This window comes from Acipenser ruthenus, chromosome 3 (genome assembly GCF_902713425.1).
Source record: "Acipenser ruthenus chromosome 3, fAciRut3.2 maternal haplotype, whole genome shotgun sequence".
NCBI lineage: Eukaryota > Metazoa > Chordata > Actinopteri > Acipenseriformes > Acipenseridae > Acipenser > Acipenser ruthenus.
This window is the reverse complement of record NC_081191.1, coordinates 69,464,430-69,489,791: the sequence shown is the minus strand read 5'-3', so window position 1 is coordinate 69,489,791 and position 25,362 is coordinate 69,464,430. Positions and strand designations below refer to the sequence as shown.

At 40.5% G+C, this 25,362-nt stretch overlaps 1 protein-coding gene across 4 annotated transcripts in view; it reads left to right on the top strand.

The window, feature by feature from the left end:
- Positions 1-25,362, top strand: part of LOC117394410 (piezo-type mechanosensitive ion channel component 2-like) — a 228,795-nt gene that overhangs the window by 107,566 nt on the left and 95,867 nt on the right. For all 4 annotated transcript variants that reach the window (XM_059015651.1, XM_059015649.1, XM_059015650.1 and 1 more), the window contains exon 4: positions 18,239-18,281. In XM_059015651.1, the coding sequence (XP_058871634.1) occupies positions 18,239-18,281 (43 nt within the window). The remainder of the gene's footprint in view (positions 1-18,238; positions 18,282-25,362) is intronic.

Below are 25,362 nucleotides of genomic sequence, written 5' to 3'. Positions count from 1 at the left end.
AGGGGAAATCTCCCTCTACACTTAAAGTGTATTTAGCCGCCATTTCGGCTTGCCATGTACGCATTGACGGGTTATCACCTGGTTGCCATTTTCTGGCATCTCAGTTCCTGAAAGGCGCAAGACGCTTGCGGCCTCCAAGGACGACCAGTTTACCGTCATGGAGCCTTGATGTGATGCTAGAAGCCCTTACCAAGGCACCGTTTGAGCCTCTCCACAGTGTGGATATGAAGCTCGTGTCTATGAAGACTGCGTTTTTGCTATCAGTGGTATCAGCAAAACACGTGGGCGAGTTACATGCACTTTCGGTGCATTCATCACGTACTCGTTTTGCAGGAGACGGTTCTAAGGTCTCCATGCGTCCAAATCCGGCCTTTTTACCCAAGGTCATATCCCCGTTTCATATGAACCAACCAGTCGAGTTGATGGCGTTCCATCCTCCTCCTTTTTCTTCCCCAGAGGAAGAGCGGTTACACATGCTCTGCCCTGTGCGGGCATTGAGGTGTTATATTGACCGCACAAGGACTGTGAGGCAAACAGAACAGCTGTTCATATGCCATGGTTCTAAGACTTTGGGTCAGCCGTTGTCTAAGCAACGCCTTTCCCATTGGATAGTGGATGCTATTAAGTTAGCATATGATTCTATGGGCCTTCCGCCACCAGGGCAGTTGAAGGCACATTCCACTAGGGGTATGGCAACATCCTGGGCCCTCTTTAGAGGGGTGCCGGTGTCTGACATTTGTGCTGCAGCCAGTTGGGTTACACCACATACTTTTACGAGGTTCTACCGGTTGAATGTACTGGAATCCTCTGCTTCGTCATTTGGAGCATCTGTGTTACACTCTATGACGCCTCAGGTTGCGGACGTATAGAGTGGTTGACAATATGGTGTGACTATTCCACCTTAGGACAGGTGTCATTGCGAGCATAGACGCTGAGGCGCAGCTCCGCATATGCGTAGATGTACTGCCTACGCAGTTGCGTTATGACGTAAGTCTGTCCTACTGCCGAGAATCCTCCCTCGCGACGGCTTGGGTACACTGTTCCCATACCTTGATGGTTATTTTCGACTTGAAAGGGAACGATAGGTTGCGGATGCAACCCCGGTTCCCTGAAAGAGAAAATAACCATCAAGCCGTGAGGTCGCTCTGGAGGCCTTCACGGCCTGAAGGGCAAAAGAGGAAGTGACTCTCCGCGCGTTGCGTATAGTAAGCTCCCAGGGGGGCGGGCTTACACGGCAGCTTGCGTGGAGGCCTATCGGCAGCTTTGACATAAAGCCCAGCCAATCCCTACTGCCTGATGGCAATGTCCCATACCTTGATGGTTATTTTCTCTTTCAGGGAACCGGGGTTGCATCCGCAACCTATCGGTCTTCATGATGCTGTTTGTTTAGATATGCTCTCTAACAAACGCTGGGGCCTTCCAGAAACAGGTGTATTTAATCTGAGATCATGTGACACTTTAATTGCACACAGGTGGACTCCATTCAACTAATTATGTAACTTCTGAAGGCAATTGGTTGCACCAGAGCTTATTTAGGGGTGTCATAGCTAAGGGGGAGAATACTTATGCAATCAAGACTTTTCAGTTTTTTATTTGTAAATAATTTTGAAAAATATGTAAATTTTTTTCCCCACTTCGACATTATGGACTATTTTGTGTATAACAGTGACAAAAAATCCTAATTAAATCCATTTTAATTCCAGGTTGTAACACTACAAAATGTGGAAAAGTCCAAGGGAGGTGAATACTTATGCAAGGCATTGTACATTTGTGTAAAGAGCTTAGACTGTGTTTGCTTTTTTAGCTGCCCCCCCCCTCCCAAAATGAAAAGCACTTGTTGCAAAGAATTGAGAAATCTTTACTAAATCTCATAAGATTTCTAAAATGAAATGTGCAGTATTTCAGAAAGCATTGGCAGATTACATAATTTAAAACAAACAAACAAACAAACATACTGTTAGGTGTATTTAATATTCTCAAGACCCCTGTATATTTATTTCAGTACTTTACTGCCTGTTTCATTCAATATTCATATTGGAAAAAAGCATACCAATAATGGATCATTCCTCCAAAGCTGTGAAGAACTGAAATATATGCAGAGAGACACTTCTATAAAACCAACTATAATTAATTATTACTACTAAATGTTAAAAGACTTTAAAATACATTTTAAAGCATTACAGAATAAGAAGTTATTTTAAAAATAATCCCAGTCATTTTAATAATATGTTTTTGTTTTTACTTAAAGCATTTTATTCTTTTAATTTCTAACTGGAAGCTGTGTACCCCAGGTGCTAGATAATCTTAGTGCAGGTGTACTTGTGACTGGGTGTTAAATGGAGTGCTTTAAGATCCTAGATTTTTTTGACATCACCACCGTCTCTGCAAACATCTCAATTCTTCACAGCTTTGGAGGAATGATCCATTATTAATTGCTTTTTTTCCAATATGAATATTGAATTAAATAGGTAGCAAAGCAACCAAAAGGCCCTGCACTCATATTAATATTGATTGCAAAGAGCAGGGAATGTATATTGTAAATTATGTAAGTCTTTCCTTGTCCAGTAACTACAGCCATCCCATAAAATATTAACCTTAAAACGTCACGGATAATTATATATGGTGTGGCCATTAATTTGGTACAATTAGGAAATATAGTGTGCACATCATGAGGAAGTGTTATGTAAAGGAGCAGGCCCATGTGATGTGCCACATGATTACCTTTGATATGTGGAGTATGGGGAGGAAGAAATAATTTGATGTTTGTTGTTTTGTGGTTAAAATATAAACACAATAGGTGATTTGCTCCATAAATTGTAATAAATTGTAATAATACTTTATTATCCAGTCTCCACCGCTCTTGTGCTTCAGCACAGCGTGAGTCACTGATGGCAAGGCAGACGGGCCCGCTTCATCCTGACGCGGAGACTTTGTCAGGGTATTGTGCATAATACTCATTAAGTGTTTTCCTCTTGCGCCCCATTTTCAAATCAAACTAGTAACTGTCACCGTATATACCTATAATAGCAAAAGCCTACCTACACCTTAACCCACTAATTTCAAAGTAGGCGCTTTGAATGACAGGCGCTGGAGCTGGCAAATGAAAGTGCAAAGTCAGTGCAGGGTTGATGATTGACGGTCATTTAAACAAATGAGAGCATTCTAGTGCTGCTTCAGTCAATGAGATTTGTGAGAACAGGATGAAATGACTGACGGTGAAACTACAGTAGCCACTCTGTTGACTGACAGCGACCCGTAGCCATTCAGAGCGGAACGGAGATTATTAAAACTACACAAACTAGAGATGATTTCTAAAATATAATTTTGGTATGAAAAAAAAATAGTGAGTGGTTTTACCGACGTTTATCGTATATACGTTTATTTCAGCTGAACTCATATTTTTGGGGAATTTTTTTTTTTCTTTTTAATTTAGTCGTTGCCAATTATTTTTTATTATTTTCTCCCAATTTGGAATGGCCAATTATTTTTAGGCTCAGCTCACCGCTACCACCCCTGCGCTGACTTGGGAGGGCAAAGGCGAACACACGCTGTTCTCTGAAGCGTGTGCCGTCAGCTGACCGCTTTTTTTCACACTGCGGACTCACCATGCAGCCACCCAATAGCTACAGCATTGGAGGACAACGCAGCTCTCGGGCAGCTTACAGAGAAGCCCGCAGGCGCCCGGCCAGACTACAGGGGTCGCTGGTGCTCTGTGAGCCGAGGACATCCTTGGCCAATTGTGTGCCGCCCCCTGGGAGCTCCCGTCCACGGTCGGTTGTGGAATAGCCTGGACTCGAACCAGCAACGTCCAGGCTGTAGAGCGCATCCTGCACTCCACGCGGAGTGCCTTTACTGGATGCGCCACTCGGGAATTTGACATTTAACAAGCTTTACCGATTAAGATTGAAAAATAGCAAGCCTAGTTATATTTTTTAAAAAATCATTGTTTTAGAAAACAAAAAAGAACTGGCAAAAAAGCCATATTTTGCTAAAATTGTAAGTTGTTTTTAAAATCCAAACTACCACTTGCGAATCCAAAATCATGTCCAAGCTTATAAACTTAAAAAAAAAAAGTTTTCTATACAAAATTTAACGTAATAATGCACTGTACCAGAAATGAACCCAGAAACAACCCTCTGGAGCTTTAAGAATTGTATTTATTTATTTTACATTCCTGTAGCCACTGGCACTACAGCACACTGAAGCTGTTGCACGGTTGTAACAACCATTAATGTAATAACTAACCGATAATGTAATAATACTCTATAATGTAATAATGTTTAGCCTATAATGTAATAATCACCGGATAATGTTATAACTTAACAAATAATGTAATTAAAATTTCTGCCCTATAATGTAATACATTTTTTATGCATAATGTAAGAACTCGGCTTGCCTGATAATGTAGTAACCTGCCAACCAATAATGTAATAACTGCCATGCCACCATTGCAAACCTGCCCCGATGAGTCATCCGTGATCTCCAAGCATTTGTCCATGTAAATCTGTTGATCTGTAACTGCTGTATGCCTTCCTTATGTAGGATTTGGGCAAAACTACAAACAGGTATACAGACGTGCTCAAATTTGTTGGTACCCCTCCACAAAAAACGAAGAATGCACAATTTTCTCTGAAATAACTTGAAACTGACAAAAGTAATTGGCATCCACCATTGTTTATTCCATATTTAATAGAAATCAGACTTTGCTTTTGATTTTTTATTCAACATAATATTGTAAATAATAAAACAAATGAAAATGGCATGGACAAAAATGATGGGACCGCTAACCTAATATTTTGTTGCACAACCTTTAGAGGCAATCACTGCAATCAAACATTTTCTGTAGCTCTCAATGAGACTTCTGCACCTGTTAACAGGTAGTTTGGCCCACTCTTCCTGAGCAAACTGCTCCAGCTGTCTCAGGTTTGATGGGTGCCTTCTCCAGACTGCAAGTTTCAGCTCTTTCCATAGATGTTCGATAGGATTCAGATCAGGAATCATAGAAGGCCACTTCAGAATAGTCCAATGTTTTGTTCTTATCCATTCTTGGGTGCTTTTAGCTGTGTGTTTTGGGTCATTATCCTGTTGGAGGACCCATGACCTGCGACTGAGACACAGCTTTCTGACACTGGGCAGTACGTTTCACTCCAGAATGCCTTGATAGTTTTGAGATTTCATTGTGCCCTGCACAGATTCAAGGCACCCTGTGCCAGGCGCAGCAAAGCAGCCCCAAAACATAACCGAGCCTCCTCCATGTTTCACTGTAGGTATGGTGTTCTTTTCTTTGAAAGCTTCATTTTTTCGTCTGTGAACATAGAGCTGATGTGACTTGCCAAAAAGCTCCAGTTTTGATTCATCTGTCCAAAGGACATTCTACCAGAAGGATTGTGGCTTGTCAATATGCATTTTAGCAAATTTCAGTCTGGCTTTTTTATGTTTTTCTGTCAAAAGTGGCGTCCTCCTGGGTCTTCTTCCATGGAGCCCACTTTCGCTCAAAAAGCGACGGATGGTGCGCTCAGAAACTGACGTACCTTCACCTTGGAGTTCAGCTTGTATCTCTTTGGCAGTTATCCTTGGTTCTTTTTCTACCATTCGCACTATCCTTCTGTTCAATCTGGGGTCGATTTTCCTCTTGCGGCCATGCCCAGGGAGGTTGGCTACAGTTCCATGGACCTTAAACTTCTTAATAATATTTGCAACTGTTGTCACAGGAACATCAAGCTGCTTGGAGATGGTCTTGTAGCCTTTACCTTTACCATGCTTGTCTATTATTTTCTTTCTGATCTCCTCAGACAACTCTCTCCTTTGCTTTCTCTGGTCCATGTTCAGTATGGTGCTCACAATGATACCAAATAGCACAGTGACTACTTTTCTCCATTTAAATAGGCTGAATGACTGATTACAAGATTGGAGACATGTGCGATACTAATTAAAGAAACTAATTAGTTTGAAATATCACTATAATCCAATTATTTATTATCTTTTCTAAGGGGTACCAACAAATGTGTCCAGACGATTTTAGAATATCTTTGTAGAATAAGCAATAACTCATCTCTTTTCACAGCTTCTTTGCTTTATTCTATGACATACCAAAGGCATGCAAGTATGCATGATAAAATAGCTTTTAATTTCATCACTTTTCAGGAGGAATGAAGCATTATTTCAATGAGCTGTAGGGGTACCAACAAATTTGAGCACGTCTGTAAATCCTCTGATGGTGGGGAAAAAAATACAAAAAAGTCTTTTGTAACTAACAAAAACAAGATATTGGTGTACATGGTCAGAGATGTTTTTCTGTCCATTATATAGAATGGTTATTGAGTACATGAATTATCACATCATGATGTCCGTTATCATTTTTTGGGATCGTTCTTAAATATTTGCCATGTATTTTCAATCAAACATCATGGAGACTATTGATGGTGGTTATAAAACTATGGTCAATAATGTTTTTTTTCAAATATACAGTACGTGCAAAAGTTTTAGGCAGGTGTGAAAAAATAATGTAAAGTAAGAATGCTTTCAAAAATAGACATGTTAATAGATTATATTTATCAATTAACTAAATGCAAAGTGAATGAACAGAAGAAAAATTTAAATCAAATCCATATTTGGTGTGACCACCCTTTGCCTTCAAAACAGCATCAATTCTTCTAGGTACACTTGCACAAAGTCAGGGATTTTGTAGGCATATAGTCAGGTGTATGATTAAACAATTATACCAAACAGGTGCTAATGATCATCAATTCAATATGTAGGTTGAAACACAATCATTAACTGAAACAGAAACAGCTTTGTAAGGGGGAATAAAACTGGGTGAGGAACAGCCAAACTCAGCTAACAAGGTGAGGTTGCTGAAGACAGTTTACTGTCAAAAGTCATACACCATGGCAAGACTGAGCACAGCAACAAGACACAAGGTAGTTATACTGCATCAGCAAGGTCTCTCCCAGGCAGAAATTTCAAGGCAGACAGGGGTTTTCAGATGTGCTGTCCAAGCTCTTTTGAAGAAGCACAAAGAAACGGGCAACGTTGAGGACCGTAGATGCAGTGGTCGGCCAAGGAAACTTACTGCACACATCATGCTTACTTCCCTTCGCAATCGGAAGATGTCCAGCAGTGCCATCAGCTCAGAATTGGCAGAAAACAGTGGGACCCTGGTACACCCATCTACTGTCCGGAGAAGTCTGGTCAGAAGTGGCCTTCATGGAAGACTTGCGGCCAAAAAGCCATACCTCCGACGTGGAAACAAGGCCAAGCGACTCAACTATGCACGAAAACACATGAACTGAGGTGCAGAAAAATGGCAGCAGGTGCTCTGGACTGATGAGTCAAAATTTGAAATATTTGGCTGTAGCAGAAGGCAGTTTGTTCGCCGAAGGGCTGAAGAGCGGTACACGAATGAGTGTCTGCAGGCAACAGTGAAGCATGGTGGAGGTTCCTTGCAAGTTTGGGGCTGCATTTCTGCAAATGGAGTTGGGGATTTGGTCAGAATTAATGGTCTCCTCAATGCTGAGAAGTACTGGCAGATACTTATCCATCATGCAATACTATCAGGGAGGCATCAGATTGGCCCCAAATTTATTCTGCAGCATGACAACAACCCCAAACATACAGCGAAAGTCATTAAGAACTATCTTCAGCGTAAAGAAGAACAAGGAGTCCTGGAAGTGATGGTATGGCCCCCACAGAGCCCTGATCTCAACATCATCGAGTCTGTCTGGGATTACATGAAGAGAGAGAAGCAACTGAGGCTGCCTAAATCCACAGAAAAACTGTGGTTAGTTCTCCAAGATGTTTGAGCCAACCTACCTGCCGAGTTCCTTCAAAAACTGTGTGCAAGTGTACCTAGAAGAATTGATGCTGTTTTGAAGGCAAAGGGTGGTCACACCAAATATTGATTTGATGTAGATTTTTCTTCTGTTCACTCACTTTGCATTTTGTTAATTGATAAATATAAACTATTAACATTTCTATTTTTGAAAGCATTCTTACTTTACAGCATTTTTTCACACCTGCCTAAAACTTTTGCACAGTACTGTACATTAACGTAAAGTTTTTTTTTTTTTTAGACAAACACTTCTGTTTTCATGAAACACATGTTGAAGGTTTATAAATGAAAAGACCACCTAAGCTGTTCTACTTCCGTTTCAGTTGCCTGTATCTATGGCCATCCATTTCACCCCATTAATATACTTAATAGCTAATAAATACTGGTCCAACACACCTGTTTTTTTTTTGTGTTTTTTTTACACAGCATTGTTATAGCCTATATAATAAACCATCATGCAAAATGTCGGTTTACAATACAGCTGACGAAAAAACTAAATAATAGCATTAATTCACAGGGATGGGTAGATGTTCCTAGTATATATTGGTAAATGAGGAAATGCCACATGAAAGGGATATCTTTTATTATACTTGCAAATGCAAATTGTGGTCAATAACTTCTTATTAGTCTTGCCTGGAAATCTATTGAGGTATTTGCTGAATAAGACAAGAGCAACCACATAATATTATTTGTGCCTTCAATGATAGATCAATTAGACCTTAAACCTCATCACATGACAGGGTAAATTCCTTCCATTATCTTAGAAGTTAAGACACACTGTCAGTAGCTCCCACATTAATCAAATAAGAAATAAGATAAAAGTTAACCATCTGTAGAATCGACTACTAATGTGTTAGAATAATGGTTAAAGATATTCCGTTTAATAGCGCCACCATGTGGGTTAAGGTTGTAATGGTATGGAGTGGACGTGGGGAAGGAAGTTGTTAATAAAGTTCAAAAAGTTTGAATATACAGCATACAGTGGTCCGTGTGAGTGTTTCAACCAGAACAACATCTACATTTAAAACAGAGATATATCAGTGGCGACGACGATAAACATGTCCAGCTTTTCGACTGTTACATTGCTGCGACAGGGATTACCAATGATAAACAAAAGAGAGCAATGCTGTTACATTTAGTCTGTCACGATGCTCAGGACATTTTCAATACATTCATAAATACAGGGGACGATTTTGATACAGCTCTCACTAAGTTTAATGAATATTTCGAACCAAAGAAAAATGTTGCTTTTGAAAGACACGTCTTCCAGCAGACAGTGCAGCAGCAAGGCGAAACTCTAGCACTGTTAGGAAACGTGTGTTGCACCTTGCGCATGCAGGTCACCAAGAGATTGTGTGCACCAAGCAGCAGCTTAGGGAAAAGGTTTGGTGGCCAAGGCTGGATTGCCAATTAGAAGAGTTTGTGTCCAAGGGCCATGCATGTCAAGTTGTAGGACCAGCAGCAAGACCTGAGCCCCTATTGATGACTCCCCTACCGGACGCACCATGGCAACATGTGGCGATGGACCTGTGTGGCCCGTTTCCAACCGGAGAGCATATTGTTGTCCTGATCAACTGCTATTCATGCTGGCCAGAAGTAGGCGTTCTGAGGTCCACAACATCGACCACAGTCATAAATTGGCTGCGCCATGTGTTTGCCTAGCATGGGCTGAATTACTTTCCACAGATAATGGACCTCAGTTGACGTCCGACACCTTCACTCTACACCTCAAGGAGCATGGAATACACCACAGACATACAACACCGTATTGGCCACGAGCGAATGTAGAAGTGGAGAGAATGAATAGAGCTATCCTGAAAGCCATTCGAACAGATATGTAAAGGTAAAAACAATTACTTAATGGGATAGCCAATGTGTATTTGTAAATGAGACAGACCAAAGCATTGGTTAACTAATTCATTTCTATATTGTGTTTTTTGTACATATCTGGGATTCGGTAGATTCGCAGTCTGACCCTGGCACCTGGAGGCGTAATGACAGCACGTTTAATTACATGTGTTCTACCGGGCACCTTAGAAAACACTTCACCAAACTGTTGAATGAGGAGTTTTAATTCTTGTTGCTGATTAGGGTTTAATTGCTCTCCCATCTGAATGACGACGGCCTCTAGTGGCTCAACATAGAGTCCAAAGTCCTCTGTTGTTTTCTGAGGAAATAAATAGGACTTCCCTTTCTGAGTAGGGTTTGAGTAAATTAATATGATAAATTTGGTGTTCTTTGCGGCGCCCAGGCTGCCGTATTCCGGAATTAACTGGTCCAATTGCTCGAATTACCTCAAATGGACCCTGCCATTTAGCAAACAGCTTTGATTCCGATGTTGGGAGCAACAATAACACCTTGTCTCCAGGCCGAAAAGTTAGAATTCTAGCATTTATTGTAATCTTGTTCTTGTTTCTGCTGCGTCGTTTTGAGATTTTCTTGTGCCAATTGACCGATCAACTCCAGGCGGTCTTGTAATTGTAACACATACCTGACTACATTTTTGGAAGAGTTTGATAATTCTTCCCAACCTTCTCTTATGAGGTCAAGGATTCCCCTTGGTTGACGACCGTACAGTAGCTCAAACGGGGAGAAACCTGTTGAGGACTGGGGAACCTCTCTAACCACAAAAAGAAGGTAAGGAAGAAGCTTAGCCCAATTTCTTTTTTCTTGATCTACAAACCGGCATAGCATCTGCTTCAGGGTCTGATTAAACCACTCCACCAGCCCATCTGTCTGAGGATGATAAACAGAGGTCTTGATAGAGTGAATTTTGAGCAATTTACAGAGCTGCTGTATGCAGTCTGACATGAAACTAGTGCCCCGATCAGTCAGGATTTCTTTAGGGATTCCTACCCTCGAGAAAATCTTAGCCAGTTCTTCAGCTATAGTCCTGGAGTGCATAGTGCGTAACGGAATAGCCTCTGGGTATCTGGTAGCGTAATCTACCACCACTAAAATGTACCGGTACCCAGTGTCACTTCCTTCCAGAGGGCCCACCAAATCTACACCAATGTGCTCAAACGTAGCGTAGAAATGATTGGTAGTGGGACCAAAGGGGCGGGGCGAACTCGCCTCGGGGCTACTAGTTGACAATCTGGACATGCTGAAACAAATCTCTGTGGAGCCCTGGCCAATAAAACTGTGCCAAGATGCGCTCCTGAGTCTTTTCGACCGCTAGATGGCCGGAAAAAGGTAAGTCATGCGCTAATCGCATGACTTTGGCTCGAAAAGGTCCAGGAACCACTAACTGGGTAATACGCTCTCCTGTGCCGATGGCCTGGGATACTCGGTAGAGTAAGTTCCCATCCATCACAAAGTGAGTAAATGTCTCAGCTCGATTGTCATTTAAATCCTTCCCCTCAATGGACTTGACTTGTTCTCAGGCATATTTTAAAGAGGGATCATTCTGTTGTTCCCAGGCCAAATCAATATCTGTACTCCACAATTCAGGTACATTGAGAGGAGGAGTCGATTCTATTGTTCCTCCATGACTAGTAACTCCACCCCCCAGGTCACACTGAATGGCAATCCCTTTACTCGGTCATTTGGCACATTGGCTTTCCAGCCCCTCAGTTGTCCCCCCCCTTTATGGCGTTCCGTCCGACGCTCACGGCGTGTTTTTCGAGGGCGAAACCGGGTATTAAACAGGTCGGCTTGGAGGGGAAAGATGTCACCAATTACTTCCTCCCTCTCCTTACCATGCAATTGGGTTGATACTGTAGCCACTTCCTTACTCAAAACTGAGTTAAAGAAGGGCCAATCTCTCCCCAACAACACAGGATGCGGCAACGCTTTTGCCACAGCCACTTTAACGTGGGCTGTGTGACCACCTGCTGTGATCCTAACTTTAGTTGTTGGGTGTAACCTAGTTTTCCCGTGAATCGGGGGGTCACACCCTTCAAAACTTCCTGCCGAATAAGCGTTTGTGCGCACCCAGAGTTCACTAAAGCGTAGGTTCTCTTTTTCCCGACCTGTACATTAAGGCAATAAGGGCCCTCCCAACCTACCCCAGTTCCCTTACCTGCTGTGAGGGCCCAGGTCTTGACCGCGCTGTCCACCTCCATCACTGTACAGTCACGTACTAAATGACCTGGAGTATTACAACGGTAACAATGGGGCTCAGAGGGCTGTGAATGAGAGGGAGTATCTAGAGCTTTGTCCCGTTGGCCATAACCTAACAGGTTAGGGTTTTTTTCTGTTGCCCACCGGAGCACCATCTGTGGTCTCCACTGTTTGGGAGGCGAGCTGGGCCCTCTTGGCTTGCCTCTTTGGTTGGAATGGTTGGTCCAAGTGGCTGTTCTAGGAGCAGACTGCAAAGTTAGACTTTTTAGTCTCAGTGATGTAGGGGCAGCATCCTCATAGGCCTCCGCCAAGGAGATGGCCTTGTCCAGGGTGGTGGGGTGATGACGGCGGACCAATTCTTTGTTTCCTTCTGTAAGAATAGCTGTGAATTGTTCCACCAGTTCTGCCACCTCCTTGGCAGTCCTCTCTTCAGGACGCAGCCAGCGGGAGCACTGATCCCATATATAAGATCCGGCTGCCCGCAGTCGCGTCCCTTCTGGTCTTCGATAGCTGCGGAAACGGCGCCGAAACGTCTCCTCCGTGATGCCCAGCCGTTGGAGGATGGCTGTCTTGATTTTAGAATAATCCAGGGCATCCTGGCTTGACATGGCCTGATAGGCAGCCTGTGCCTCTCCTGTGAGACTGGGCCAGTTTAGTAGCCCAGGTGGTGGTGGGCCATTGTGCTGCTTCAGCCACACGCTCAAAGGTCACCAGGAATGCCTCTGGGTCATCCTCTGGTGTCATCTTCTGTAGTTTCGGCTAGGACATCTTGAGTTGGGTTGCCGCTTCCGCCGAGGCTGAGGACGCCATCATCTGTTTTACCAGACTCTCTAAGAAGTTAGCCAACTGCTCTGAGCATCTGGCTTCACGCGCCTCCTGCTGCTGTGCCTGCTCCTTGAACAGCTGTAGGATGGTCCTCGGGTCCATTTTGGATTCTTATCCCACGAAGACACCACGTGTCACAGGATGGCCGTCAAGAAAAACTAGCAGAGTCACAATTTTACTCCTCCGTTGAGATAGTTCCAGGTTTATTATTTTTAAAAAAATGATAACAAAACAAAACTCAAATTTACACAAACATGCGATAAGGGAAATGTTAACTAAATTAAACAGCCAGAGGTCTTCCGACTATCAACTTCTTTAGGCCCTCGTCTGGCTTCCGGATCCTTTTCCTCATGCCAGGTTTTCCGGCTCTGTAAAGAAAAGATTTCACCTCTGCTGGTATTATGATTAATTCCCTTTTATGCGAGTCCTACGCATTCCCATGAACCAACCCCGAGTGTTGCAACCAGAGCCCTTTTTTGTGACTTGGAACACCCCCAATCAGCGGAACACCAATCAGCGATTATTATTTAAATTGCCTGCTGATTCTGGAGTTTTCCAGCACATTCTCCCATTGCTGCCCCCAACAAAGATGGCGACCGCTCTTTTGGGACCGCCCAAAAGCCAGAACTTCCGCGTCACGCCCTCTCTGTTGAAAGCCTCGAGGTTGGCTCACAGCCCCCTGGTGGTTGTGAGGTCGAATTTTAGCATAAGATCGCTTTACCTCGTCACATACCATTATTTAATATTAATGCATGGAATAAATTAGCGATAATACCTTGTGATATTTCTAGGTGCTACTTAGTTTGTAGGAAAATTGTGAGCTCTGATGGGCTGAATAGCTTATTCCCATCATAAAATGTCTTATGATCTTGTAGCTTTGTAGTATTTCTATTGTTATTTATTTATTTTTTTAAATTATTTTTTGGTTACAGAAAACAATTAGGGAAACGGGATTGGATGTGTATCGCATTTTGAAAAGATTTTGGTAGGAGTAACACTGTCAAAGTAAACTAATTTTAGAACATTCTTCTGTCTTTGTAATATATTGTATTGCATACATCTTCAGTAAACGCTAATTTGGTTTACATTACTAGTTTCTGTATTTTATTCATGCATTCTAGTCATACGCAACAACATCTCATTTCATTTATCTACGGATTTCTATGTCCCCCCTGTATATGTATAAGCTCTTGTAAATGTTTTGTTTTTGTATTAGTTACCAAATCCAAAACAAGCCCCCCCCCCCCCCCCCTTGGCGCAGACCCTGTCTGCTGTTATTTCTGTGATATAGCTGGCATCCCTAGATACGTGTACTGTTCATATATACATTGTGGTTGTAAAACGTTGTCAAAATATAAATGTACTCTACATTCACATTTAACTGCTTAAATTGTAAACTGTTCCCATCTTTCCGTATGATTATAGTATGCTTTTACCATAGTGTATCATGCCATGGTTTTTGAATACTTTACCATGCCATGGTTTTTTGATATACTTTACCATGCCATGGTTTTTTGATATACTTTACCATGCCTCCCTGTTCCTTACTACTTTGCTTTCATTAGATGTTTCTTTTACCAAACCACCTTTATAAGGGGAGACTTCTAAATTGAACTTGGAGGCTGGTGATGGTGGAATGACGCTTGTTTTACCACATCGAAACTACAGGCGTCATATTGCGGTTATTCACTGAAAAGTCCTATTTTATCTAAAAAAAAATGAATCCATCAATGCTGGAAACTAACAAGACACAGTCATTCATTAGTGTGTATCATATTACAGTAAGACGGAGGATGGAGGGCTGCAAAGGTCCAACTGTTTGTTGTTTCATATCTTGGATACAATCTATATAGGTTTATTAAAAATCAATAGCTCCATTTCAGGAAATCACCACTAAGACACACATGTTTTTGTTTTTTTAATGCCTAGGGAAAATCATGTCATGTTCCTTGCACGCAGTAAAAAAAACCACTAGAACAGTTACCCATTCACGTAGTGTTTAAAATGGATGCATTTCAACTATTGGAGAGCTAATAAAAAGACATCCTTAATACATGCTTTTCTCTTTTAATGCCTCTTCCTACAGTATGCCATGAGTCATCCTGGTATTTATACTAACATACAGGCACTGTTACACTACAAAGAACTTTTAAAGTTTAAAAAGGTATCCGTTCTGGTTTACACATTTAGCAAGATTTACACATCAGTAAATCTGAGAGTACATGAATGGAAAAAATGTTTTAAATCGCAGGTGCATTTAGAATAGTTATTGTGCTTCCCGACTGGTGTTATTCAGTCAACAAGCTATTACTTCCACAAGATTGATACCCTTTCTTGTTTTAGTGCAGTATTTTCTGAGGGGTAAAATAAAAGCCTGCAGTAAAAGTTCTGCCAGCCTGCAGTCATACAAGGGTAATAATGGCAGAACGAAGTTTTACATCATACATATAGTAACAGCCCACCAATAAATTAGATAAACTTGATGTGAATGCAAAGTTTGCCCCCCCCCTTTATATACAATTAGCTAGAAACTAATAGGAGCAGTTCAATTGGGGGTGTTTATGAGTTGCTTCTCACTTTTTGTAGTTAGAGATTAAAGATATTGAAATTAGCGCGATCCCGCTGCGCAACCTAGGAATGTTAATCAAAGAAACACACCGCTGTTTAGTTCTGGAAATAAATGAGTGAAACGTGCAGCTGCACAGCCACTGGCAATGAAATGAGCAATTTCCTTTCTGTATTATTTAAACTAGGATTATTGGACAAATAGATGAGAAAATGTATATAGTAACAGTGCGGAAGCTATCCATAACAGCTGTATTTGTATGAACGTGACACTACATGATAGCTATCCCTGAACTCTGTTCCTATGTCAGTCAGTTTGGCAAATGAACTGACACAGAACTGAACTTATCGATTTGCCGTCAGATTAAACTATTAAGTAGCATTGACGTTGGTGTTGAGTTTACTTTGGCGATGAAACAAAGTTCTATTCAGCAGTGTATAATTTCCTGTGACGGAATATAATACCTGGAAGTGTAATTCTAAACAGCAGAAGCAATTCAGGAACATTTTAACTATAGCATCAAGCTAAGTCAAGGTCTAGTCAGATGTTTTTTGTTTTTTTTTTTTTTTTTTTCCTGTTGCATTTTATCAAAATGAACACAGCATATTTCCTTTATAGGGGGTGTGACAGAGACAAAATGATTCTTGATGATTGTGGCAAAGTGGTTAACAGAGTGCAGGTGATCAATAAAGAGACAGTTATAATCCAGGTGCAATGTTGTTTAATGGTTTGTAATCCAATTGCCTGATGGCGTAACAACAATAAATAATAAACAACGTTAACAGACAATACAGCGGCGTGTATTGTTCTGTTTAAATCCACGGTTGGTTCCCAAATAATAAACAGTCCCATTCTTATTCACCCACACGTAACACAAAACACAAACACAAGTCCACAGTGAGTGCTTGAGTGCTCGTAGTGAATATACAGTCCTTAATGAAACAAAGTGCAGTGATGTTGTCCGGGTTGGTGCTGGCCTTTGGCGACAGCTCCAGATCGCGTTAGCCATCTAAACAATAGCAAACAGTATTTTCAGACAAGACAAAACAAGCAAAACACTTACAATATATTACATAACACTGGTCCTTCCGGGACGTTCCGTAACCATAACTGAAGGAACAGATTACGTCGCTTCATCCCCGACTTATACCGTCACTCATGACCCCTTGGTAAACGATTGCAGCTGCTCCTCCAATCCGCAGCTGCCACATCATTTCCCTTCCGGGTCGATGAGTTAATGCACCGAAGCTCTGCCCCCTTTCTAAATGACCGACTTCCTTTTAACCCTAGGAATGAAGTGTCAGGCCAAATAGTCTAGGGTACTCTGTTCCCGTTACTTAGCGCCCTCACAGGTCAGGAGGGAGATTTGCTACCAAAAATCATTGTCTTTCTGTCACAGTGATACATCTCCCTCCAGACCCGTGAGGACGCAGTATAAAGGGAAGAGTGCCCTGGACTGCATGGCTTGACAATTCATTACCAGGGTTAGGTGGAAGTCGGCCATCAAGAAAGGGGGCTCAGCTGCGGTACATTAAATCATTGCCCCAGAGGGAAAGCGATGTGGCAACCATGGATTGGAGGAGAAACAGCTGCACTCGCTAACCAAGGGGGTGTGACTGAAGGTACAAATAGGGGATGTGGCTTGGTGATCTGTTCCTTTTGTTTATGGTTAAGAGAAACACTGAAGGACGAAACTAAAATAACTGTGAGTGTTTAGTGTTTGTTTGTTTTGTCAAGTCTAATTATACTTTTTGTTATTTATTAGACAGCTAACATGATCCGGAGCTGTCACTACAGGCCAGCACTTAGCCGGACATCACTGCACTTTGTTTCACAAAGAACTGTATTTACACCACAAGCATTTTAGCATGCACTGTGGACTTGTGTATATGCTTTGTGTTACGTGTGGGTGTTTAAGAACTGGACTATTGTTATTTCGGGACCAATCCATGGATTACAATAAAGCAATACCCGCCGCTGCATTGCTTATCACCCTTATTATTGACTGTGTTTGTGTGTCATCAGACAATTGGATTTAAAAATAAAATAACATTGCATCTGGATTATCGTTGTCTGTCTGTTCATTAATCACTGCTGCATACCTGCACACAGTTAACCACTTTGCCTCAGGGGGCAAGAGCTAAAGAGGGTGTAGAAAAATAGTGGACATTTTCACTCTTGCCAAGTTTTCAAATTGCTAATTCTAGATGAAGACACATGGCTTATTCTGGAGCTGTTGTGTAAACATAAACCATTTTACAAAAGTCTGGTATCCATGTTGCAGTGTTGCCCCAAGAGTCAAATAGAGCAGAGGAAATTAAATGGCTAGAAGGAGAGACTTGTTATAGGCAATTATGACATTTGCCAAACCCTATTTTATATTTGTAGTAATAACTGGCATTCACCTAGCAGTTATGAAAGTAGATTCTTGTTACTCCTTGGCTCCAGTATTTTATACGATGTTGAAAATACATCAAGGGGGTTTTAAAACTTCCATAGGAAACGGATCAGATCTTTGAAAACTGGTAATGTGCAATGTTGATTTTGTACAACATGCTTTAAAAAAACCCCCCAAAAAACAAGGTTCCTGCTTGCTTATTACTTATTTCAACAAAGTATGGTTATATAATTTGAAAATAATCCAATGTTTTAAATGACAGTACATATGTACTTAAACATTTTAAGACCACACACATTATTTAATGCATTGCCTTTCCAATATTGTTATAATTACAAGGTTCACATTTTCTATAACAATATTTAGATTTGGTTTGGCTAAATCCCCCAGTTTAAAGTTGATACTATTTTAATTTAGAAATGTATTAAACATTTTTTATAAAATTGTAGTTAAATACATTGCTTGTACTGTATTTGCATCTTACATTTTTTAAATCTATATTGAAAATTATTTTACTGTATATCTTTTTAATTGCTCTTTTTATTTTCAATAGGTTCAACGTGGGAGAAATCATTTCGGCAAATAGGTTTTGAGAGGTGAGTGCTCTGACTGTTCTGGTATCTAACCACAAATAATCAAAGTTAATATTTGTTGGTTATGTACAAATGTACAAATGTGTCACACTGACAACCTGCTGTACCTTTCCATTGCTTTACTAGCAAGTTTGTTTATTAAGTACGGTATTGTATGTATATACAGGTATGTATAGTCATTAAATTCTCAGTGTTTCTGGTTTGAATATGGCATTCTTTAAATAAAATGGAACTTGCTGGTGTTTATTAATCTAGACAGTGGCAGATCAATTTAAATATGGACTGCTATCTGCCATTAAAAAATGTAACTTTCTTTTAAAGACAAAACTACAAGCAAGAGACTCACACAAACTGTTAGAGATGTTGATTTTGTCAAAGTCCTCTTCTTTTAATGATTCAAACCACGGTCTTCACAAGTCAATATAATATTTGTCCATGAGCAACAACTTTTTGTATTTTGGGTTTGTTATTTTATTAATGCACCAGTTCAACCCAGGCCCAAGTAACAATCTTTTCCCTGCTCAGAACTATCATATCAGAGCATCTTCTGTATGAAATCAGTCAGTTCTAGAGACAATTCCATGCTGCCTTGTATTCTTGTAAATAAATGTTAGTAACGGCTAAAGTAGATTAGGGAATTGTGTAGCTACACAGCATGGTGTTTAAGACCACACAATATAATAATAAGTAGAAAATGACATATCAACACAAGGACATACTTTTTAGTTGTGTTTGTTCTGCTACATTATAAGCTCAATTGAAATTGGTTGATCTGCAGCACAGTTTGATGTCGAAAGGCCATGGATTTCTCCAGGTATAATTATGCCAAACTCTACATCCTCAGGCAGTGTTTCTAGGACTTTTTGTTCTGTAATGGTGATGGTGGTTACCTTAGCCTCATTTCTCTGAAGCATTTGACACTGGAAACAGGTATTCTGCTCTAATGACACTGACAAATGCTTAGCTGGAAGCAGGGTTTAAGCAGTGTGCTGAGTTATATATTGCACTTACTAATCTTCTGAAGAGAAACCAAAGTAAAGATGTATTGCTTTTCATATGAAGAATAAATAATATATGTTACGTCACGTGGATTTTTGGGTTCAGAATAATATACACTCTTCTTTGAGTGTGTGCTTTTTTTAATTGGAAAGAAACAGAAAAAAAGACTAGATGTCAATTGCTCAGTTGACAAAGGCTTGGTAAGTAATTACTGTCTGTTTCAGATGAGCTAAAAAAAAAAAAAAGAAGAAAGCATGCTGTAATATATTATTATCCAGTAAGTGACGAAAGAGTTGGAAAATACCCGATTGTAGCAATAAGCTCTGGAACTGTGCATGAATGGTTTGCAAACAAATTCAGTACCGGTAAAAACGGTTTTCAGTCAGATTAAAAGCACTCCCTTTTACCATCATACCGCACAGTTTACAGCTCCGTCTTTCACCAAGATATTTAATGTACAAGTACACAAAAAGTGCAGTGTGGCCCTAGCAACTGAGCCTGAACATTGAACAGCTGTCTCTTAAAAAGTTGTAGATAAGGACAGCAACCTTAATTATACAATATGATGATACAGTTAACTACATTAATAAAACAATACCAAACTGTTTGAAGTTATTCACCCACTTATCTTTTGTCTGATTTTACACTTATTGTTCTCTAGTTTTGTGTTTGTCATTTATTTCCTATGAGCCATTAATTTGGACGGTGAAAAAACGAATTGGAAACTTAGTTCTGTTTCTGAAAGGAGGACCCTCCTTCTAATCACATATGTAATCAGACTGTTCCTATACAGTATATAGCCCTTGCTGTTTCTTTGTTTGGTCCTCCTCCTCCTCTACCTCCACCTTGCAGCGTGCCTTGTCCAGGGTACCTCTTGCCTGCCTGCTGGCATAACTGTCTCCAATCTATAATCATTACATCACAGTTCAGCCAGCGCATGGGGCAGGGGAACGTGACCCAAAGTGCTACTTGTCCTACCCGCTGGCTATAGCTGTCAATAATTATTGCATCACAGTTCAGCCAGCACATAGGGTGGGGGAAGGTGGCCCATAGCGTCACTTGTCCTGCCCGCTGGCTATAGCTGTCATCAATCATTACATCACAGTTCAGCCAGTACATGGGGTGGCTATAGAGCTCCAATGGACAAGGCCATGGGACAAAATGTATTACGTTTCTCATTTGCATGGCCATCTGTCAAATGCAGTAAAGAATTGTTCATTTCAAATCTTTTGTGGATATCTCCTTTCTGAATTAAGAGTTCAGTAGGAGTGAGGAAGGAAGCTGCAGGTGTTAGAACAATGAGATTATTTCCCCAGGAAAGGCTTTCTTAGTTGTGGCACCTCAAATTTCCATGTTTTTGTGAAATTAAAAACTAGTAACAAGCAATTTAGAAGGTTTGTTGAAGGACTTGGGGGTGTGTATGCCTACAGTATTTTGTTACAACCAAACAGTGCAATACAGTGATGTTAGTCAAGCAGTGACGAGTGGGTGCAGAAAAGAGGCCTAGTAGTGTTAATGCTGTTTTTGTGGAAACTGTTATGTTGCAGAGTATATTCTGAGGATATAGTAGCACAGCTTTTCGACTATAAGCAAATCAGGTGCTAACCTGTGGAGGAAAGTGAAAGAAAAACGTATTTGCTGACAGCACTGAATCATTTTCAGTGTTTTTTTCTTTACTGTTTTCATGTAAACACAAATATCTTCCTAGACAATATTTTGTAGCCTGTGGCATACCCGCCGCCAGACCACCAAAAAACATACGCAAAAAAACTAACTGCAATGTCAAAGTTGAAGTGCATCAACAAACGGAAAGGAAAATCAAATAAACATCAATGTTAAAAACAAGCCCATTTAATTGTAATCAAGACGCTTTTGAGCTTTAGGGAAGTATTAGGCCTACTACTGCAGATTATAGTCTTTATTTGTCACAATAAATAGTTAAGTGCAGCATTTAACAGTAAACATCAAAACACATATACAAGTAATACACATTTAACACTTGCTCTAACCTCTAACCCTAACATAAATATTATATTATATAAAATTATAAATGCTTAAGCTTTACATGATAAATATAATTTTACTCACCATTTTACTCTTGGTCATCAAAAACAAGGGCAATCCGTCTGTGTCCTGTCGCATCGAAATCTTGCGGAACACGTTTGATATCCACCTCCATGTCCCGATGTATGTTCAATAGTGCAAGCCCAGTTAATCCTTCTTGGCACATTGTCCTCTGCAGTTTTGTCTTAAGACGTCAAAGGCAGCTAAATGATTGTTCAGCGGAAGCAGCAGACACAGGTATTGTTAAGAGAACTTTCAGAATGGCATGCATGTTGGGGTATAGCTGATGCATGATTTTCACAGCAGAGGTTAGATTGTATGCATGGATGTGCTCTTCCTGGACTGCTGTCTGCCACAGCTGTAGTTTGCAGTCAACGCTATCTTCATTAACGATAAATCTTCTGTACTCTTGTTTAGTGTCAGCCCATGTTTCCTGTGTAATATCCCTTACATACTGAGGTAAAAGGTACTGAGCTTTCAGGCGGGGCAGAGGTTGGCAAAGGTGGACTGGCAGTTGAGATATTATGTGGTCGATAAATGGAAGAAAGGCATTTATTCTCCAGTACTCTTTAGGTGATGCATCTAATCCTGAGCACTGCTCCAAATCTCATTAAACAGTTCATCATCTCTTTTAGCTTTTAAAATGGCCAAAACAACGCCAGCTTGTTCAGATGCCCCAACAAGATCACAATCAGGTGATTGTAATGCATGGCAGAGGGACACAGTGTATTGCAGCAGTCTTTGGGTCAGTTTTGCACTGATCAGAAACTCAAATTCTGTGATTAGCCTTAACAGCGGCTGAGCATCGCTTGCAACTTTCCTGGAGCTATCCTGTTTTAGATCCTCAAGAGTAGTGATAAAATTACCAAAACTTTTCCAAAAATGTGGTTACACTTTCTGATCTCTGACAGTTTTGTTCATACACATGGAATCTCTTTGCAGAAGCAGTGATAAAACAAATTACTTCTTCCATAACTGTGCACATGTTACGAATAACACTGGCTCCCGATCACCACTCGCATCCAGTTCAAGACTCTTGTACTCACCTACCGATGCCTTGACCAGACTGCACCCAGCTACCTCCAGACCCTCATATCTCCCTACACCCCCATCCGACCACTCTGCTCCGCCTGCACTAGAAAACTGGCCCTACCTCCTCTACACTCCCCTGCCTCCAGAGCCCTCTCCTTCTCCATCCTCGCCCCCGCAGTGGTGGAACGACTTTCCTACGGATGTTATTATTATTATTATTTGTTTATTTAGCAGACGCCTTTATCCAAGGTGACTTACAAAGACTAGGGTGTGTGAACAATGCATCAGCTGCAGAGTCACTTACGTCTCACCCGAAAGACAGAGCACAAGGAGGTTAAGTGACTTGCTCAGGGTCACACAATGAGTCAGTGGCTGAGGGGGGATTTGAACCGGGGACCTCCTGGTTATAAGCCCTTTTCTTAAACCACTGGACCATAACCTTAAAAACCTCAAGTTCTTAATCTTGAATTTGAATTGTGCATGTCAGGACTGCCCAGTCCCTGACCATCTTCTGGCGCCTCCTCAAGACACACCTGTTAATCTGAGCAGCCCTAATTTTTACATATTTCATATTTTTTACATATTTTTTTGGTACAGCTATGGCCACAACTTTGCATCACATACATTTATTTTTTTGATTGAGACAATTAAAAAAAAGAAAGAAAAAAAAGCCTAGATTAACATAATTTAGTTTTATTTAACATCATGTGATCAAAGAAATTATACAACAATATCGCAAAAGTCCCAATTGGGGGAGCCTTTCCAACTTCCATTCAAGAATCCCCACTGTCAGACAAATTGACGAAAACACCCTTTTTGATGAATGGACAAGCACAAAAGAAAAACACACAATAAATATACAGTAAATAATGTGTTACACTCAGTACACCCTTAGTAATCAGACCACACATCAAAAGATGTTATACACCATTGGTAATACTAGGCAGACTTGCACTATTAGTTAATGTGGTAATTGTGGATTTTTGTGCCCATCTGTTTTTTATTTAACTAGATTCAAAGTAAATTAATTCATTCTACTTTTTCCCACAATATTATTGTAAGCACTTTAAACTTAGAAGAGAAACTGATAGGTTGTGTTTTATGGTGAGTGTTGTTCAAAGCATGAATTGTTGTACTGTTTTTTATGTTGATCTTGGCCCAGTGCTACTGCAGCAGCTCACAGTCATATGCCACTTTCACACACAAATGCCGCTAATGAGCCGTCTCAGAGACGTTTAAAAAATTCTTTAAAATATCCATTCACACAGCACGAAATTGGGATCATGTGAGTACAACTTTCAAACCTGTCAGTCAACGGTGATTTTTAATTACAGCATCAGGCACTGTCTCTTCTATTTGTGAATTCACCTCCTCATCAACCCATAAAGTTAAGAATTCCTTAACTTATTTCAGACTCCAATTACTAGCTTGTTCTTGATCAGCCATTGTATTTGAAAACAATGAAAGCGTGTAACTAAAAATACCCAACACGTCTGGTATATAGTCACATGGGATGTTGACTTTCAATCCACGCCCACTATAGCATTTCAGTGCTGGCATAGCATTTCACACAGGAGTTGAGACGGTTCAGTGCCGTCTCTGAACCACCTCACGAGGTGGTTCAGAGACAGCATAAAATATGATGGCTCTGTGATGGTATAGGCAATTCACAGACCAAAGTGCGACATCAGTGCCAGTCTTGAGCCGTCATAACGCGTTTATGTGAAAGGGGCTCTAGATAGAGAGATAGAAAGATACGAGTGGTAATTGAAGCTGCTGCAGGCTGCAAGCCTTTATTTTTATTTTCAGCACAAACAATTACAGTGAAATTAGAACCTGCAATGCTTTGAAACATTGTTGATGCTTTTTGGCCATTTTCCATATGAATTAATCATTGTGGAGCATTAGATGCTAAATGGCTGTTCCAAGAGGGTTGAGGACCACACCTATTGAGAACCAAGCCTATTCTTTTTTAAGTGTTGTACCTATTTTCATTTTGAGGTGGCTAACAAAATGAACACCTTTGTGGTAAAATGGTTGCCCACAAATTGAATACTTTTTTTTTTTTCTAATGGGGTGGCAGATGTTTTCACCAATTATGTTTTTAAGCCACAAGAACATCAAACATTGAGCCTAGTTAAAAACACACTGCGAACCGCATAATAGTGGCAATATATAATATAAGCGTGTCAAGTCCAGTTTAATAATTAAAAAAATAATAATAATAATATATTTGTAAAAGCCATTGCTTTTCACTTTTTGAACTGCCTTCAAATAGTTGTATCCATTACCAGTCACATTATGAAGCAATTCTCTCCAAAAGGGTGGTTCAGATATCTATTAAAATATCATGAAAGACTTCAACAAAGTCTTCTCTTTAAACATTTGTCTGATTTCATTTCTAATGTCATATTTTCATCTGCCTCTTGAAACCAGTCTGTAAAGCTCATCTTGTTACACAATCAAACTGCTGCTGCCTCCAGTTCCATCTGCAGTCTACAATCCAATCTGCAATAAATTAGGTCACCTACTTCCAGTATTTAGCTGATAATATAATTTATTCACAGCCCTCTGTTCTCCTTTATTTATGCAGTCTGCCCGTTTTGAAACTCTCCTCTAGCTGTATTTGCATTAGACACTCATTAGACAACTTCCTCCATCAGTGCTACTGAACGAATATTCTCTGTCTGTATTTCAAAATCCTTCAATCTTTAGGCCACAATGAAAATAACTAAGCACAGTAGACTTGTGTTGCCAGATGATTTGCCACTGGCTTATTAGCAGTGATTGCTAAATTAATTTCTGCCCACGCGTTTCCCTGACTAATTACATTATTTTTGTCACTTTTGCCTACAGACCAAAAGAATGCAACAGATTGTTTGTTATCTCTGATTTCCATCTGCCCATGCTTTGAAACAGTTCCAAAAACATTTCTTTTTTGCATCACCGGATGTTTCCTTTCTGTTTAAGACTACTGACTAGTCAACAT